The following is a 17,464-nucleotide window of genomic DNA, read 5'->3' as shown; positions in this document are numbered from 1 at the left end:
ACATCCTGTCCTGACAAGTTTCCGTCACCGGCTTGCTTGGCAATGTTAGTGTTGGCGAGCTTCACTACTGCTAGATGAGTAAATCCAGACGCTGAGATGCCGCAGGAACTTTTTGTTTAAGCACCTTTTAATTCCTTCACTTACCTCACCTGAAGCATGGACTGACATTTATTTTACGCGAGTATGCAAACGTTTGCTTTGAAGTGAGACCTTTTAAAATTGACTCCTGATGATGAGTGAGAGAACTGAATGCTTCCAGGAATTAAGGTTGCACGATTAACCTAAATCGAATCGATATTGCAATGTGATTGTGTTATCGCGAGACACTGCAGTTTTTTCAAGGATTCATAGTTCTCATCTCATCTCATCTCATTAGCTGCACCGCTTATCCTCAGTAGGGTCGCGGGGGTGCTGGAGCCCATCCCAGCAATCATCAGGCAGTGGGCAGGGGACACCCTGAACTGGTTGCCAGCCAATCGCAGGGCACATGGGGACAGACAATTCGCTCGCTCATTCACACCTAGGGACAATTTGGACCGGCCAATTCACCTGAAAATGCATGTTTTTTGAATGTGGGAGGAAACCGGAGTGCCCGGAGGAAACCCACGCAAGCACGGGGAGAACATACAAACTCCGCACAGGAAGTCTGGAGCTGGATTTGAACCCACGCAGGAGGTTCCCATGACTTGAACTGTGCCGCCGTGCTGCCCGATTCATAGTTCTATGTTTGTTATTTTAGTGATGGAGCGTTTGGCCAACCAGAATTGTCGCTGTTCCGGTTTTAGTAGCGCCGTCTAATCAGGGGCAAGTTATAACAGCACTAACCAATAAAGGCGAGGCAAAGTTTGCAAGTTGTATGCTACAACACCCTCGTGTGAAATTTATGTGAGCAGACAGCGACCCTAACAAAGCTCCCCAGAAGGGGGCACTCTTAACTTAAGTCAAGTCAAGTCATGTTTATTTGTGTAGCCCCTAATCACAGAGTCTCAAAGGGCTGCACAGACCACAGATTACCACGGACTATTATGACACCATCACCTGATCTCAAACCTACGTGAGGGCACATAATGCACAGACATTGTCAACATAAAATATAGATATAGGTTATTCATATGTTATAAAATAGAACTGTGTTTTAAGAATAAATAGAAAATTAGCTGAAGAGCTGTGAGCCGCTGCGTCCATGCGTGTCGCCATCATCACTAGTAGTGTTCTGCTGTGTTGTAAAAAATATAGAGTGGTCCTACGCGCCCTCTACAGTCCAACATGGTAATTGTTCTTCCATGATAAACTGAGCGCCACATAAGAAGGGGGTGAGGTGGGAGGAGTTAAAGGATGGGGGGTGAGCGAAGCGGTAACTCACAATGACTAAGCATTGTGTCAGGGCCTCCCCCTCCCCTTCACAATAAGAGTGTCGACACCGTGTCCTCAGTTGACATAAGCTCCCGCTCAATGGCGTCAAGTCAATAAAGGCTTTTATTCAGAAGGTAAGGTATATTTTTTAGTCCCACGAAGCTCTGAACCCGCAAAAGTGGAACCGCGAACTAGCGAGGTTCCACTGTATTATTATTTGTTGCCCAAATTCCTGATTCAGAACAAAAGACGGCCATTTTTTCCCGCAATCGATGTCAACAAAGATGTTATATAATGAAATTGTGAATATGTTTGATTTTCGAGAAGGTTTGTTCAAACCTCACTTTGTGTTTGCTGTTAAAAACGTAATATTGGAATATAATATTGTGAATGTGCTTAATTGCTGTTGAGATTGTCATGATTGTTTTCTGTTTTTAGTGTCAATAAATTTGTTCAAACCTCAATCTTATTCCAACTTTTTCCTATTCTCCCAAAATACAAAGGGCCCTCGTGGGCCCCGAGCCTTCGCGTCTTCTCCTTATGTCGGAGTCGTTTTTGTGTCAGCGGCAGATAAACTGAGAAATAAATGGGAGATGCTCCGAGTGTGTGGAGAGCCTGTGAAGTGTCGCCTCTCGGCAAATGTTCTCTTATTGGTCCCGGTGGCACCGTGCCCGACCAACAATAAAAGCCCCATTCTTCCTTTCGCACTGCAGGAATTTTCTGCCATTGATTTCCGCTCCCTTCCGCTTCCTGTTTGTAAATAAATGATGACCGCATTTATCATACTTGTGAAGAGATGAACAAAAGCTGATTGGGGTTGTTCATCATTGTTGTGTAATTGTTCGCCCGTGTTATTTACCCTATTTTGATTTTTTTTTGTACGCAGTTTATAAAAGAGGGTCGTGTTTTCAAACCAACTTGAAATATTTTGCTGAATGAAATCCACCATTAAGTAAAGTCACATTTATTTGTACAGCCCTTCATCACATGATGTCTCAAAGGACTGCACAGGTTACAATTACACCATCCCTTGATCTTAAACCCAGGGTTGGGTAGGGTTACTTTAACTTGATTACTTTCAATTACTTTTGGATTGCTCCAATACCAAATATGCTAATAAAAGACAAAAGAAACTAAATATGAAAAAAATTACTAAATTTTGTGCAGGCTTGGGGAGTAACGCAATTCATGGAACGGCAAAAATGATGTTGGCAAGCTGTTTGAATTTATTTTCATTTTGTTTCTGTCGCATTTTATGTTAGTTTTGCCGGAGATCAAAGAGATCAAAGCCAGGAGAGAAAGCTTACCACGTGTCGTGAGTCATAATTTTATTCATATTTAGTTTATTTTGTCTTTTATTAGCATATTTGGTATTGGAGTAATCCAAAAGTAATTGAAAGTAATCCAGTTAAAGTAACCCTACCCAACCCTCCTTAAACCAACATGCGGGCAAGGAAAAACTAAAAAACCCCAGCATGGGGAAAATAGGAAACCTTAAGAAGGGGTCTCACAAGTGGTGATCCCCCGATAGTGTATATCAATAAATAAAGCAGTCCCTATTAAAATATACAAGTTTAATTTTCTCAGCTGGCCTGTTAAGTCAATGTTTATTTGTATAGCCCTTTACCACAAGGAGTCCCAAAGGGCTGCACAGACTATTGCAAACTACAAACAATTAAAACACCATCCCCTGATCTAAAACCCACATGGAGGGCAAGGGAAAACTTAAAAACCTCAACATGAGGAAAATGAAGAAACCTTGAGAATGTCAGGACCAGAACGGAAACAGGACCCAATTGCGTTACGTTTCTCTCAAGTTTTATTAAAGGAAAGAGGAGGGGCTGCGCCCACGATCCGGTGATCGCTAGGCGCGGGGAGCAAGTCGCTCTCGTACTCTGTGCTCCGAACGTGGAAGTGGATCTTCCATAGAGAGTGATGGCGGTGTCAGCGGCGGAAAAAACGGGTCGGTAGCCGGGACTGAGAGAGCAAGGAGTGGTTGGGGTCGGAAGCGAGTCGTAAGCCAAAACGGGAGAGTATACGTAGTTGAGGGACAAAAAGAGATCGTTAGCCGGTACGGTAGAACAGACGTGGTCAGGAGCAACACAGGTCGTAGCCGGAGACAGACGGGAGCAAAAACGGGACAGGTGGGAGTCAGGGTCGAAAAAAGCTTGCCTAGTATTCACTGAGGTTTGCAGACGGACTGACAACCGGAGAGTGACAGGACTGAGTTCAAATAGTGACAGGGAGCCAATCAGAACCCGCGGCCGGTGGCGCCAAATGAGCGGGCACAGAAGAGTCACATCAGTAATCATGACAGAGAAGGGACTGCACATGAACATTAAGTCGATCTAAATTTAATTCGTAATTCTTTTGAGTAATAGTACCATCAAAATCCACCCATTTTTACCCATGTTGTAACAATGACAATAAAGGTATTTTCCAGTCCATTCTATTCTATTATCCATCTCACACAATTGGCAGCCATTTTGCTGCTAACCTTGAGAAAGGCTACATGACAAAATTTGAAAAAAAATATGCAGTTTGGTCACTGTGAGTCTCTATAGTATAGTCTTATTGGTCAAATAATACCCACTGTCCCTTTAACATTATTACATAGTGTCAAGGACACTTAGAGGCTAGTTTTGCCCATGTGACTGTTTTTTATTTTAAGTCTCCTGTATTTGATATGTTGTGTCTCCTGTATTGTGATTGTAATAGATTTGGGATTCCTAAAATAGTGGAGACCTGGTTTTACTGTTTTCTTTTTTAACTGTTTACCGTAAGTAAAATGTATATATACAATATTTGGATTTTCTGTCACTTTTAATTCATATTGTTTCTAAAAAGCAATCAGGTTTTTATTTATTACAACTGTACGGAATTTGGAACTTTGTTATTCCCATTTCGCCACCTCTGGCTTGTGTCGCCATTGCAGCCTCTGTCAAGCTCCTTCAAGATACTTGTGCTAGTATGTGTATTTCGTAGATGCGCTAAAATAAACTCTTATTTTTAAAATATTTTTCAGAGTTTGTACTACACTTATTAGGGGCGACTTGTAAAAGTAACCAAATGTGCCAGGAGTGAGAAGGAGGGACAGGGATATTGGTAGGGGCATGGCATAAGAGTAATTGAAGCAGGTCTCTTCTTACTTTTATCATAAAATGCTATACTGACAAATGGCAACCTCCCAAAAAGTTGCAGGGACGAGTATGATGTCGCTCTACTGTCAAGAACCAGAATAGGATCAGGACCCAAATGCGTGACTTTTCTCACACAAGCCTTTTATTTTACGGGAAATGGGGAGTCATGCACATTAGGCAGCTGGCGTGAAATGATAGGAAGCCAGAGGCCAATCAATACCAATTGCCCGAGTAGATATCACAGATGGGGTCGACGGCGGACAGAATAGAAGAATAGAATAGAATATACCTTTGCTGTCATTGTTACAAAATAGGTTGAACATATTGTGACAACGAAATTGGGCGTGGCACTCCAGTTTCACATTTAACAGTGAGGATAAAAGAAAACAAAGAAGATAAAGGAACAAAGAAGATAAGGTTATCATTTACACAATATAAAGGAACAAAGAAGATAAAGGTTATAATTTGCGAGGACGAGACAGACGGGTTTGATAAAGAAACAGGATATCGAAATAAAACGGGACAAACTAGACCGGAACAAAACTGGAAACCGATATTAAACAGGACAAAAATGAACGGGAACGATACCGGACAGGAAATGCTAACAGGAAACAGGAGTCAAAACCCACGTCTTGCAGGGTAGAGGTTCGTTGACGGACTGACAAAGGAAAAATGGACCACTGCTTAAATAGACGGAAAGCCGATCTGTCAATGGGCGGGCCCAATTGGGCGCCATGGCAACTGTGGCAACTTCAACCTAATACTCCTACCTAATGTGTTCCACACCGAACAGCTTTGCTAAAAGTAGTACGAAAGCAAAAAGGCGTGGGAGGAAAAAAATGTATAAGGGTTCTTTGAACTCAGTTGGACATTGTTAACACATACTTAATAGAGAAAATATTTAACTTTCAACTTTTTTTAGCAACATCTCAAACGAAGCTTGAAAATTCCTTAGACCTAACATTGAAACCGAAGAGCAAGCTCCAAACCGAAGGGGTGTATAACCTCTATAAGTCACTTGCACGCTTCGATACCCTCCGGCACACATGCTGACACCATCATCACGACCGGAGGATCTTCGCTTTCCTCTGTCCGAGTGTCCCGAAGGAACTCTTCTTCCCTCACTTAACCAAAGTCAAGCTTTCCACATAGCTCGCCCTCCGTCTGTTCCCCGGGTTCCAATTTGAAGAGTTTGATCTTTGCATGAGTAGAATCACATGAGGTGTGACTACCAGATTTGTCAGGGATCAGGAACATTTTTGGCTCAAAGAGCCAGAAGAAGCAAAACATTTTACAAGCCATATTATATATTTTAAAACCACCAAACCTGCTCTCCAGACAAAAACAAATTCTTCAGCAGGTTTAATGTGTGTAATTTTAGATTTGATAAAAATCTGTGAAATAATGATAATCCCAGAGTTTGTGTCCCAAATATATCACCTTAAATGTCTCCCCTACCTGCAGTTACTGCCAGGACCAGAACGGAAACAGGACCCAATTGCGTGACGTTTACCACAAGTTTTATTGAAAGAGAGAGGAAGGGCTGGGACCACGATCCAGAGTTCGCTGGGCGCGGGAAGCAAATCGCTCTCATACTCGGAATGTGATCCGAACACGGAAGTGGATCTTGTTCTCCCTGTGCCTCCGTTTTCCTCCCACATCCCAAAAACATGCACGTCAGGTTAATTGGTTGGTTCAAATTGTCCCTATGTGTGAATGAGCGAGTGAGTTGTCTGTCTCTGTGTGCCCTGCGACTGACTGGCAACCAGTTTAGGGTGTCCCCTGCTCACTGCCTGTAGATAGCTGGGATGGGCTCCAGCACCCCCGCGACCCTACTGAGGATAACCGGTGCAGATTGGTTTTAAAATGTTCACAATTACAGAAAAAGAAGATATCTAGTTTTGTAGTATTACTGTAGTTGTATGTTTAAGTATTTGAAAGTATGCAGTCGAATTTTGTAGTATTTCTGTCATATTTTGTTGGTGTTACTGTAGTTTTTTTATGTAATGTATCATGAGTATTCCTGCAATAGTATTTTTAGGATTTCCACTTTAATATTTTTGAAATATTTTGTAGCATTTCTTTTGTACTTTTGTAGTATGTCTGTAGTATTTCCATTGTAGTTTTTTTGTAGAATACTAAAGTTGTATTTTGGTACTATGTTGGTTGGATTTTCGCAGTATTATTGTAGTTGTATTGTTGCAATGTTTCTTCCGTAATATTTCTGTAGTAGAATTTGTTTGTATTTTCTTGTAATATTTCTGTACTGGTAATGTTGGACTGTAGTGTTTTTGAAGAATAATTTTTGAATTATTTGTATTTTTCTGGTATTTCTGGTGTAATATTTCTCTGACAGCATTTTGTCATTTTAGTTTTTGTTTTTTTTAATGAAAGCAAAATAATAGGTCCCTTTTCAAGCACTAAATTTGATATTTAGTTTTGTAGCATGTATTTAATATTTCCAGTGTCCCTTTGTTGTAGACACACAAAGGGACACTGGGGACAAAGTTTGCACCCAAAAACATGTATCAGTAGTATTTAGTTTACCATTATGTATGTATACAGTATATACAGGGTTGGGTAGGGTTACTTTAACTGAATTACTTACAATTACTTTTGGATTACTCCAATACCAAATATGCTAATAAAAGACAAAATAAACTAAATATGAATAAAATTACTGAATTTTGTGCAGGCTTGGGGAGTAACGGAATACATGGAACGGCAAAAATGATGTTTGCAAGCTGTTTGGATTTATTTTCATTTTGTTTCTGTCGCATTTTATGTTCGTTTTGCCGGAGATCAAAGAGATCAAAGTCAGGAGAGAAAGCTTACCACGTGTTGTGAGTCATAATTGTATTCATATTTAGTTTCTTTTGTCTTTTATTAGCAGATTTGGTATAGGGATAATACAAAAGTAATTGAAAGTAATCCAGTTAAAGTAACCCTACCCAACCCTGTATATATAATACATATTGTCATTAGGTTTTGACCATTTTGGTTTGGTGGGCTGGATGTGAAAGCCTGACGGGCTGCATGTGGTTTGCCCTAGTTTGCCCACCCCTGCTGTAAAAATGTAGCTGGGACTGGTTTAAGAGTTGACCAAAAAAAAACACCCAGGGTAAACATGGACGTTTAGTGCACTAGCAAGTCAGTCTGCAACCTGAGACACTCTTTAATTGAAATACTCTATCGGAATGGGTGGGAAGGGTTAGGCCGCATAGCTGTGGTCAATGTCATTGCATTTATGCCCGTACACACCCATTCGTATACCGGCTGGCCATTACTGAGGTCCACCAACACTAATTACTGCACCACAGGGGGGTAGTGGAATTCTCCTCTCCCAGCAGCTCTGTGTGCGGGGGCGGGGTGGAATAGTGAAACCTGTAAAAATAATGCTATTTACAGACATGTTCATATACTGTAATACAGTGCGTTCTTATGTTTTTTTTGAGCCAAGGCACCCTCTTTGCATCCAAGAATCTCAGCGGACACCGTCCGTGGAAAATATTTAAAAATTGTATTTTTTTTTTAAAGGTTGTGTCCGCAGCTTGAAATTTTGCTACTCAGTGCTGCTCCTGGCTTAAAGTTATGATCGCAGCCTCAATCAGCTTATTGCTCAAGTATTAATAAACTCTTCTTTTTGCATCTTTTTGGGGGTTTGTGTTGGAATATGGACTGTATTTTGAAATAGGCCTTTTCTTACTTTCACCATTTTCAAACTACACTCATAAGAAAATGGCAATGAGCATGAAATCACTCTCCTCCCCTCCTCTGACGACCCCCATCCCCATTCACTGCTTCCTAATGTGTTGTAAGTCCCAGAACAGCGGTACTAAAGGTAAGACATAAGAAAATAATAATGGCTCTTTAAACTCAGTTGGTCATTGTTAACACATACTTAATATGTGTGTGATAAAATTCTACTTTTAGATTTTTACAGACACCACAAATGACTCACACCACCTTAAAATTATCATGTTTTCTAATTTGAAAGGAAAAGTAATCTTTTTTTTTTTTTTTACAAAAACAACAAAACAATATTTAAGATGAGAGAAAATATCTGCCAGTGGAAAATAATGTTTACGTTCTAACATTTTTTCTGTATAACGAGAAAAAAAAATAATCTTTGCAATACTTTTACTTCCTTTAATTTATTATTTTGCCAGCTTCATCAAACAAAATAAGTTACAGTATTTAATATACCTCCCTGTACTACCTTATGAGAAGATATTATAATATAATAAGAAAAAAATATATAGTAATCTGCTGCCACCTACTGATTCGCATGAATGCTCCAGTTATTTTGCTGGTCAATGGAAGAAAACTAGTTGCAAAGATAAAACAGGGAATTTTTTTGTTGCTTACTCGACAATATTCTTGTTTTTCCAAAATTATTTTTTCTTAAAAAGACATACATTTTGGATTTGTTACAAATAACTGAAATATTTTTTTACTTTATTGTTTTAATATTGAGGATTATTGTGAAATCTTGGAATACGATGAAAAGGTATACTAGTAGGCTATAAGCCATAATCAGCTGTATTTTTATATGAAGCAAATCAAAAAAAAACATTGACTGGTGTGTATTTTCTTTGCCCAGTCATGGCGGTCTCCAGCCTTTCATAAATACCATGCATTTTTTCAATAGTTCTAACGGAAGATGGCGGTACCAGTAACTGAATTTGCACTGTTGCCGTTTTGTTGTTTCCCCCCTCACATTGCATCGCCACTGATCTCAGAAAATCTGCTGGGGGAGCCCCCTGGCTGTTTGCTTCTAAGTGACATCCAGAGAGAATCGCTGCGAGTGTCACATTTCTATTTGTGACAATAATTTGCGCAAAATTCTGCCACAATAACATGTTGACATCATCATTCACTACGGTGTCTTTGTTATGTTTAAATGTACTGACTGCTGCAAATGTTTATGATTGTCTTGCTTACACCCTCCAGGTTACATAATAATAATAATAATAATAATAATTTCCTTGTATTGTCATTCTGTGTAACAATGTACACAGAACGAAATGTCGATTGCACCTGACCCGATTGCACCTGACCCGATGCAGCCGCAGCCAAGAGAGGGCGCCGCCGACCACTTTTTAAGTCTTAGGAATGACTCGGCCGGGGCGCGAACCCGAACCTCCCAGTCTCAAAGCGGGCGCCTTACCATCTAGGCTACTGAGCTGGTCATTAATCCATTCCATTTTGAAATTAAATTGGGTGAAAGAAACCAATGGAAATTAGCTAATCTACTCCAAACCCCCGGTATCCCAGGTAAAAATATTAAAATTGTATACATCATTACTCTATAGTAATTACTACCATCACTTATATGTAATATATGTGTAATTGATTCAATAACATTAAGTATACACGTATAGAAAAAATGAAATATTATGTACCTTTGGTGTGATGTAACTTAAACTGGTACCGTGGAGTTAGTGGGTGGATGCCGTGGGAAGAAGAGACAGCAGATTATAATTAAAGATTATTTTAAAACACCTACTTGTAAGGATTGTCATGCCCTTAAAATACATTGTTGCTTTAATCGTAGCCATTGTCTTGATTGTATTCGTTGGTGACAGTAATGATGCATGTGCCTCAATTGTTGTATTATATCTTCTTTAGCTCTTTATTATCTCTTTGTTTTTTATGATCTTCTGGTTTCTCCCTTTATCATCACTGTTAGTGTTAGAACCATAGTTACAGTATATGTTTAATCTACTTGCTTTTGTTTTAAATTTTGGACAGCTGAAAGGGAAACTGCATAGGGTAGTTTGTTATTAAGTCACATACATTTTTAGAAGTAACAAAATCACTAACAGGACTGCCCAGGCCATAATTACCCCATCCGCTGATCTGAAACTTGCATGTGGGCAAGGAAAAGGTAATCCACCTTCCCAGAGGACCAAGCTGCAATATATGTTGCATTGAATAACAGGTCTATTTATTTCCACCATTATTCCTCTTTATTTAGTTTTTTTTGTATCATTCAGTTTATATCTTTGTCACTATCGGCCAACAATTTAATTTCTACACCCTCTTGGGCAGATTTGTTTTTGGTAACCTAGGAGATTTCGGGGAAGACCTTGAGAACAGATTTGGAATTTGGCATTGTGATGGTTTTTTTGTACAGTTCTTTCCTGTTCTCCTTCCACGATAAAAATCCATTGATGTCTTCTCTCCTTATTTTGAGTCTCCACTAAATTCTAAATTTATCACACGGCTAAACAAATGAAAATGTATTACTCGAGTTTCCGAACTGAACAAAGAGAGGGAAATTTGTGCATTTTGGGATCTTCATGAAGCTTAGACCCAACCAATGGCGACCAGCTTTTTATATGAAGTCGACCAATGGGAGATAGGCAGATAAGTCACGCAAGCATGTGTGTGAACACCCTCAAGTTGAAACATTGTACGTTCTTGGGCATGCAAAATAATTTTCTCTTGACTTGAGTGGCCGTAATATCATCATATACCACATCATAAAGTAACCGCATAGGCAAAATGGAAACCCGAAATACTGAAAACCAGCAAACACCATGAAACTCAGTTGAAAGCAATTTGCTACAGTCTTCACCAGGGAACAGTTTCCCCTCCATAAATGAGAAAGCGTAATGAAACAGTTCAATGGAAATTGCAACCTCGGGGTTTGTTAAGGTGTTATTTGAACTACTTTCTTCTCTGTGGCATTACGTAAGAGGATATTCTTTTGAGTTCTTTTGAGAATACACTTTTGTGAGTCCTACTGTCTTTAAAATTCTGGTCCTGTCATAACTCTTTTTTTTTTCTTTCCCAGAAAATAAAAAAACTCCCAGAGTATGTAGTTTGGTGTCAGCTGCTCAGGCGCAATGCGTCCCAGCACGTTTGATACTTTCTTTGCCTCATTTGCGAGCCCGTCACAACATATTACGCAAAGGTACGGGTTAACAAGGGGGTGAAAAAACTCCCCCGTAGCAGACGTGATTGTCTCTTTAATGCGGATTTGTCCCTCCTGGATGTTGGACATTTTTAGGATTTGTCCTGTTCCTGATTTTTTTAAGAATATCTTTTGATTTGATGGTTTGTTTTCATTTGTCTGACCAAAATTGAAAAGTCATCTACAAGTCTGAATCCAAGTTATGTCCGAGTCCCCTAATCTTTCAAAGCTAGGTAACATACAAGTCAACTTGGTCGAAATCTAAGCGGAGTCCTCGTTCTCACAGTACGACCCGAGTCGGTTTGGTCACAGTCTAAGTCAAGCCCAAGTCCAATGAGTTAAAAGCTTAATTGAGTCCTAGTTCACTTGATCCGACTCCAAGTCCATGTTCCCTTGGTCCAATTTAACGTCCTGTATTGTCTAAAGCCAAGTAAATTTCAGTTGTTCTGAGTTTCAGTGGAGTCAATGTTCCTCAATGTTTAAGGCAAAGTTTGTCCAATTCCATCTGTCCATTCCAAATCCACTATGAGTCTAACTCCACGAGTCTTAAGGCCCGGTCACACAGCCTTTCTCGGGCGTATCGAGGCTGAATCACGGCCAGAAATTTCTGCCCTTGAAGCAGACGCGGTGGAAAATGTGCAAAATTGGCTAAACCCGCTGTTTACCCGTGGTATGCCCGCGAAACAGACGCCGGCGACTGTTCCGCGTCCTTATCGCGGGTAACCGCGGCTGCATCGCGTTTGACCGGGCTTACACGCGGTACACACGCTAATGCACGTGATAACACCGCGATACAGGCGCAGAACAAACGTGCTATGACCGTGCTCCACCCGCGATTACCCGCTAAAATTTCGCATCCTACCCGCGTGTAACCACGTCTTGGCCGTGGCCGTAGCACGTCCTAGTACGTTTGTACCGCGTCTTTACCTCGTGTGTACCACGTGTGCCGCCCGCGGTTACCCGTGGTCTAAAGTTTTGCGAGGCCAACCGCGTGTCAATTTCTTACCGCGTGTAAAGCACTGCTGCATCTCGTCTGTATTGCGATCTGAAAGCGTCCAACAGCGTCTGCTTCACGGGCAGAAATTTCTGGCCGTGATTCAGCCTCGATAAGCCCGTGAAAGGCTGTGTGACCGGGCCTTTACTTGGGTCCAAGCCCATTCAATTTGTACCTACATACGAGTCCACTATGTCCTAGTCTAAAATACGTCAAGCTCTGAGTCCAACTAAAGCCATTGTCTTTAAGGTCTGAGTGTAGTCCTAGTATACACGCTTTGAGTAATAATAATACAGTGTATTTCGTAGCGCCTTTCAGGATACCCAAGGTTGCTGTATATATAGTACAACACAACAATAAAGGAAGCGTAAAACAAGAGTAAAACAGGCAAGTAATAAATAGAAAATAAAACACATTAGAGTTAAAAGTGGGCGTTATGTGAGGCAGAGGGTCAAGAAAAGGCAAGTCTGAAGAGGTGAGTTTTGAGTCCGGATTTGAAGGTAGACAGGGTCACAGAATTGAGGAGGTCAGGCGGCAATGAGTTCCAGAGCTGGGGGGCAGAGCGGCTAAAAGCTCTGCTCCCAATGGAGCTAAGGCGGGCAGGGGATATAGTGGGATGAAGGGAGCTAGTGGAGTTGCTGAAGAACAGGGGTGATGTGATGGCGAGAGGGGTTTTTGGTGATGATGCGGGCAGCAGAGTTACGGACCCAAACTAAGGGTATAACTTGAATCAGAAAATACAAAATGTATATGCATTAAAATCTCTAACCTTATGGTCCGTCTTCCCTCTCCTTTAGAACATCCCGGCACTGCCTTGCGGGAAAGCCCTGTACTCTTACGAGGGCAAAGAGCCGGGCGACCTGCAGTTCTCCAAGGGTGACATCATCATACTGCGACGCAAAGTGGATGACAACTGGTACCACGGGGAGTTGAACGGTTGCCACGGCTTCTTGCCCGCCAGCTACATCCAGCTGCTGCGCCCCCTGAGCCAGACCCCGCCCCAGGGCAAAGCGCTCTATGACTTTGAGGTGAAAAACAAGGACCAGGATAAAGACTGCTTGGCGTTCAGCAAGGTCAGGACACACTATTATTTTCTCAAATTTTTGTGATCTTTTTAACAATAGTGTGGTATCAAGTTGATGATTATTCATCGATGTCCTTTACTTTCAAATGGACCACAGTTTGTGACTTGTCTTATGCTTACCCAGGCAACCCACCAGGCCTATAAATCATTGAGAGAAGCTTGGTTTGTTGTAGCTATATACCGTATTTTCCGCACTATAAGGCGCACCTAAAAGCCTTTTTTCAAAAACTGACTATGCGCCTTATAATACAGTGCGCCTTATATATGGATCAATATTAAGTCGCAAAGTCTTGCAACTAAGGCAAGCAGCCGCAGACTAGATTTTCCCCCGAAGGCGAAGTCGTCCGCGGTGTATGCTGGGATACATATCCCGGCGTTTCATTTCCCAGCCAATGTGTCAGTCATCATTTGAATCGATCACTATTGGCTAGTTATTCGGAGGTAAAGGAGGCGGATCCTTTTTATCATTTACAGGCTCGCATAGGCTAAAGGGGCAAAACAAAGCCTGCAATTGGCTGAAAAAGATGAATGTGAATAGCAAGTTTGGTTGTCTACGGCATAGAAAAAACATGTTTTACTATTCTGTATTTGTAAATATTTTACTCTCCTGGATTTACTACACTCACGGATATAATAGGACCATGGTTGCACATTATTATTGAACGCAACGACTTCGGTGAGCTACTCTGGCTATATATTTTCCCAGTATCTTGTTTCAGAGTGATCTCGATGTTTCTGTGATGGGTCTTTTTTTAAATTAAACTCAATTCCAAGTTTCAAGTGTTTATTGTCATATGCACAGTAAAGTTGCGAGCGAAAAAGAAAATAGAAACTAAGGAATGGTTGGCATTTCTTGAATCCCAAGACTTTAACCTTCCGAATGATATTTGGAACGATGCATTTGAGTGACATCGTACAGACACTGTTTCCGTATATGTCTGAGACACGTATTTGCTTCTTTGCAAGCTTTCGGAATGTTAAGGGGGTAATAAGTTTGACTGAACTATCTGACTGTTTTGTCGACGTTCCCATTGTAGCGCCTTATAATCCGGTGCGCCTTATGTATGGAAAAAAATAGGACCAAAAACTATTTTTGGAGGTGCACCCTATAACTCGGTGCGCCCTATAGTGCGGAAAATACGGTAATCTAAATTTGGTCAAGTTTCTTCAATAGGTATCCACTGGATATGAAATTTTTTTGTTACATTGTTGACTCAACAATAGTGTTCTGTTTGACACTAATTTGGAACTTGTTTTCACTAATTATACTGCAATCCCTCACTGCTTTGCAATTCATATTCCAGTTTAACGCATTATGCTGTGAACGGGGATCAGAAGAGCTTACTTTTGCCGTCCATTCCCCCAAATAGTGAACTGCACTTGTAAGGTTGCAATCCATTAATTCTCCATCTCACTAGGAGCAGGGATTGGCAGAAAATACTATTGTCGAAAGGTGTGCCATTCTATTCTATTCTATTCTATTCATTCATTCTGGCACGCCTAGAATCAAAAGCAGAGCTGCGATCCATTATCACTGGTTGAATATTGCTGAGAACAGGGTTCGGCAGAGTGCTTTTTTGGGAGGGGTTCAGGACACTAACGCGTCCCATTGTTGCCCCAATAAAATGAACTGCATTGTTTTGGCTGTGATCCATCATCCCCAGTTGAAAAATGCCGAAAGAGGAGGCAGAGAGAGCAAATTTGTGTTTTGCACGGCGGTTCCTTTTAACATCCGTTCCTCCTAAAATGAACAGCAACAGCGTGGTCAATTCCATTATATCCCGGTAAACTATTTCTCAGAGCAAGGGCCAGCAGAGCGTTTTTTTTTTTTTAGTTCAGCCCACTGAACCATGCCATTGTGGCCTGCCTAAAATGAACTGCATTGGTTCGGCCCTAATCCATTATCCCTATGTGACTCTTGCTGAGAGCGGGGGGTCAAGAGAGCCAATTTGTGTCATGTGAGGTGGCTCATTTTTTCCGGTCTTTCCCTATAAAAATTAACAGCGTTTTTGTGGTTAGGATCCATTATCTCCAGTCCAATATTGCTGAGAGAGGGGCCTTTTTCCCCTGTGTTCATGCAGCTTATGCGTGCCATTGTGGACTACATAAAATGAACTGCACTGTTTTGACTGCGATCTATCATTCCCAATTGACAAATGCTGAGAGCGGGGGCAGAGAGAGAAAATTTTGCATGGCGCTTCCTTTTTAAATTCTTCCCTCCTAAAATGAACAGCGTAAGTGCGGCCGATTTAATTATCTGCGTGTAAACTATTTCTGAGAGCAAGGGCCTGCAGAACATTTTTTTTTTTCATTTCAAACTGCTGAAGCATGCTATTGAGACCTGCCTGAAATGAACTGCACGGGTTTGGCTGTAATCCATTATCCCAAGTTGACTATTGCTGAGAGAGGGGGTTCAAGAGAGCCAATCTGTGTCATGTGTGGTGGCTCGTTTTTTACTTTCTCTCTCTCTCTAAAAATTAACAGCGTCCGTGTGACGGGAATCCATTATCCTCAGTCCAATTTTGCTAGGAACAGGGCCCGGCAGAGCAAGTTTTTTTTTTCCTGCTTTCATGCGGCTTGTGCGTCTCATTGTGGGTCACATAAAATTAACTGCGCTGTTTTGGCTACGATCTATCATCCCCAATTGACGAATGCAAGAGCGGGGGCCTAGAGAGAAAATTTGTTTTCTTGCATGGCAGTTCTTTTTTTGACATTCTTTCCTCCTAAAATGAACAGTAACAGTGGGGTCCATTCCATTATCTCTCCTATTTGGATGTTTGTATATCGTCAGGGGTTCTGGTCCCCATTTACTTCGATAAACGAAGGATTACAGCAGGACACTTTTATGCGGCACAACATACAAAGTCTCAAGACACACTGGTGTTAGCCTGTTTTTAGTTTTTTCTTGATAGAGATCAGCCTGGATTTAAATCATTTCAAAATCTGTGCCGCGTTACTCGTCAATCGATAATCGGATCACGTTCCGACTGTGGCGTTATCTTCCCGACAACGATCTCAGCGGCGAGTGAAATCGTTCGTTGCTATGATCTTCCGAGGCACGTCAAAAAGAAACACCAGACGGATTCCTTTCCAGGTCACTTTAATCCGGAATTAGAGCTTTGTTGGAGCTACTTTGATACTCACCGGTAACGTCCGCCGCATCTCTTTGGATATGAGGTCATTGTCATCTGTGTGATCAAAATGAAGCTGGTAATTATCATCGTGCGTGGGAACAGAGATAACAGACTGTCTTGAAAGAAAGGAGGAACACCTTCGGAATACTAAAAGATGCTGTCGTCCCGGGAGAATGTTTTCCTTTCAAAGTTGCCATCCAGAAACATCGCAATTCGGCTTTTTTATTTGGAAAAGCGCCACAGTGAAAGAGGAGAGAACACAACTTTATCATTTGTTTTTATTTGTGTTACATAATTGCTGCCGAGTATGTTTTATCCCAGAGACAAAACGTAGATACCAGTTTGATATGTACAGACGCTCCCCTACTTACGTCCATTCGACTTACGATAAACAGCAGATGCGATATTTTTTTTCGTGAGGTCGAAAAATATCTGGACATTGCTTTAAGTTAGATTTTGTGTTGTGTGCATTTTTTTCCGAGTAAAGGACATTACTGTAGTGCTTCTTTCCGCCGCTACCGGCGTGTGGTGGCGCTGTGAGAGAACAACCAGCATCCACCGCGAAGAAGAAATCCGCTTCCTATTCCTAGTTTGTGCGTAAACATTCTATACTGTAGCTCTAGCGCACTAAGAACTCAGAAATATTTGTTTAATATCTCGTGCATCCATTCAATATGCTTGGTTTAAAGTGTAAAGAAGAGGCAAGAGTTTTTTTTTTTAAATGCAAGTGGAATAAGAAAGCTCGATGAGGTTGAGAAAAGGGTTGTATCGCTTTTTTTGGACACTTTTTACCACGTAGGAGGATGGCGCCTAACTCTTGAAGCCCATCTTCCAAAA

At 41.2% G+C, this 17,464-nt stretch overlaps 1 protein-coding gene across 1 annotated transcript in view; it reads left to right on the top strand.

Moving 5' to 3' along the window:
• sh3rf3 (SH3 domain containing ring finger 3) overlaps nucleotides 1–17,464 on the top strand; it is a 162,782-nt gene that overhangs the window by 87,003 nt on the left and 58,315 nt on the right. The window contains exon 2 of the mRNA XM_088352643.1: nucleotides 13,207–13,482. Coding sequence (XP_088208769.1) covers nucleotides 13,207–13,482 — 276 coding nt within the window. The remainder of the gene's footprint in view (nucleotides 1–13,206; nucleotides 13,483–17,464) is intronic.

This window comes from Urocampus carinirostris, chromosome 14 (assembly GCF_059441175.1).
Source record: "Urocampus carinirostris isolate Australia breed hairy pipefish chromosome 14, RoL_Ucar_1.0, whole genome shotgun sequence".
In the NCBI taxonomy this organism is placed as follows: Eukaryota; Metazoa; Chordata; class Actinopteri; order Syngnathiformes; family Syngnathidae; genus Urocampus; species Urocampus carinirostris.
Note: the sequence above shows the minus strand (reverse complement) of the source record. Positions and strands in the feature narration are given on the sequence as shown.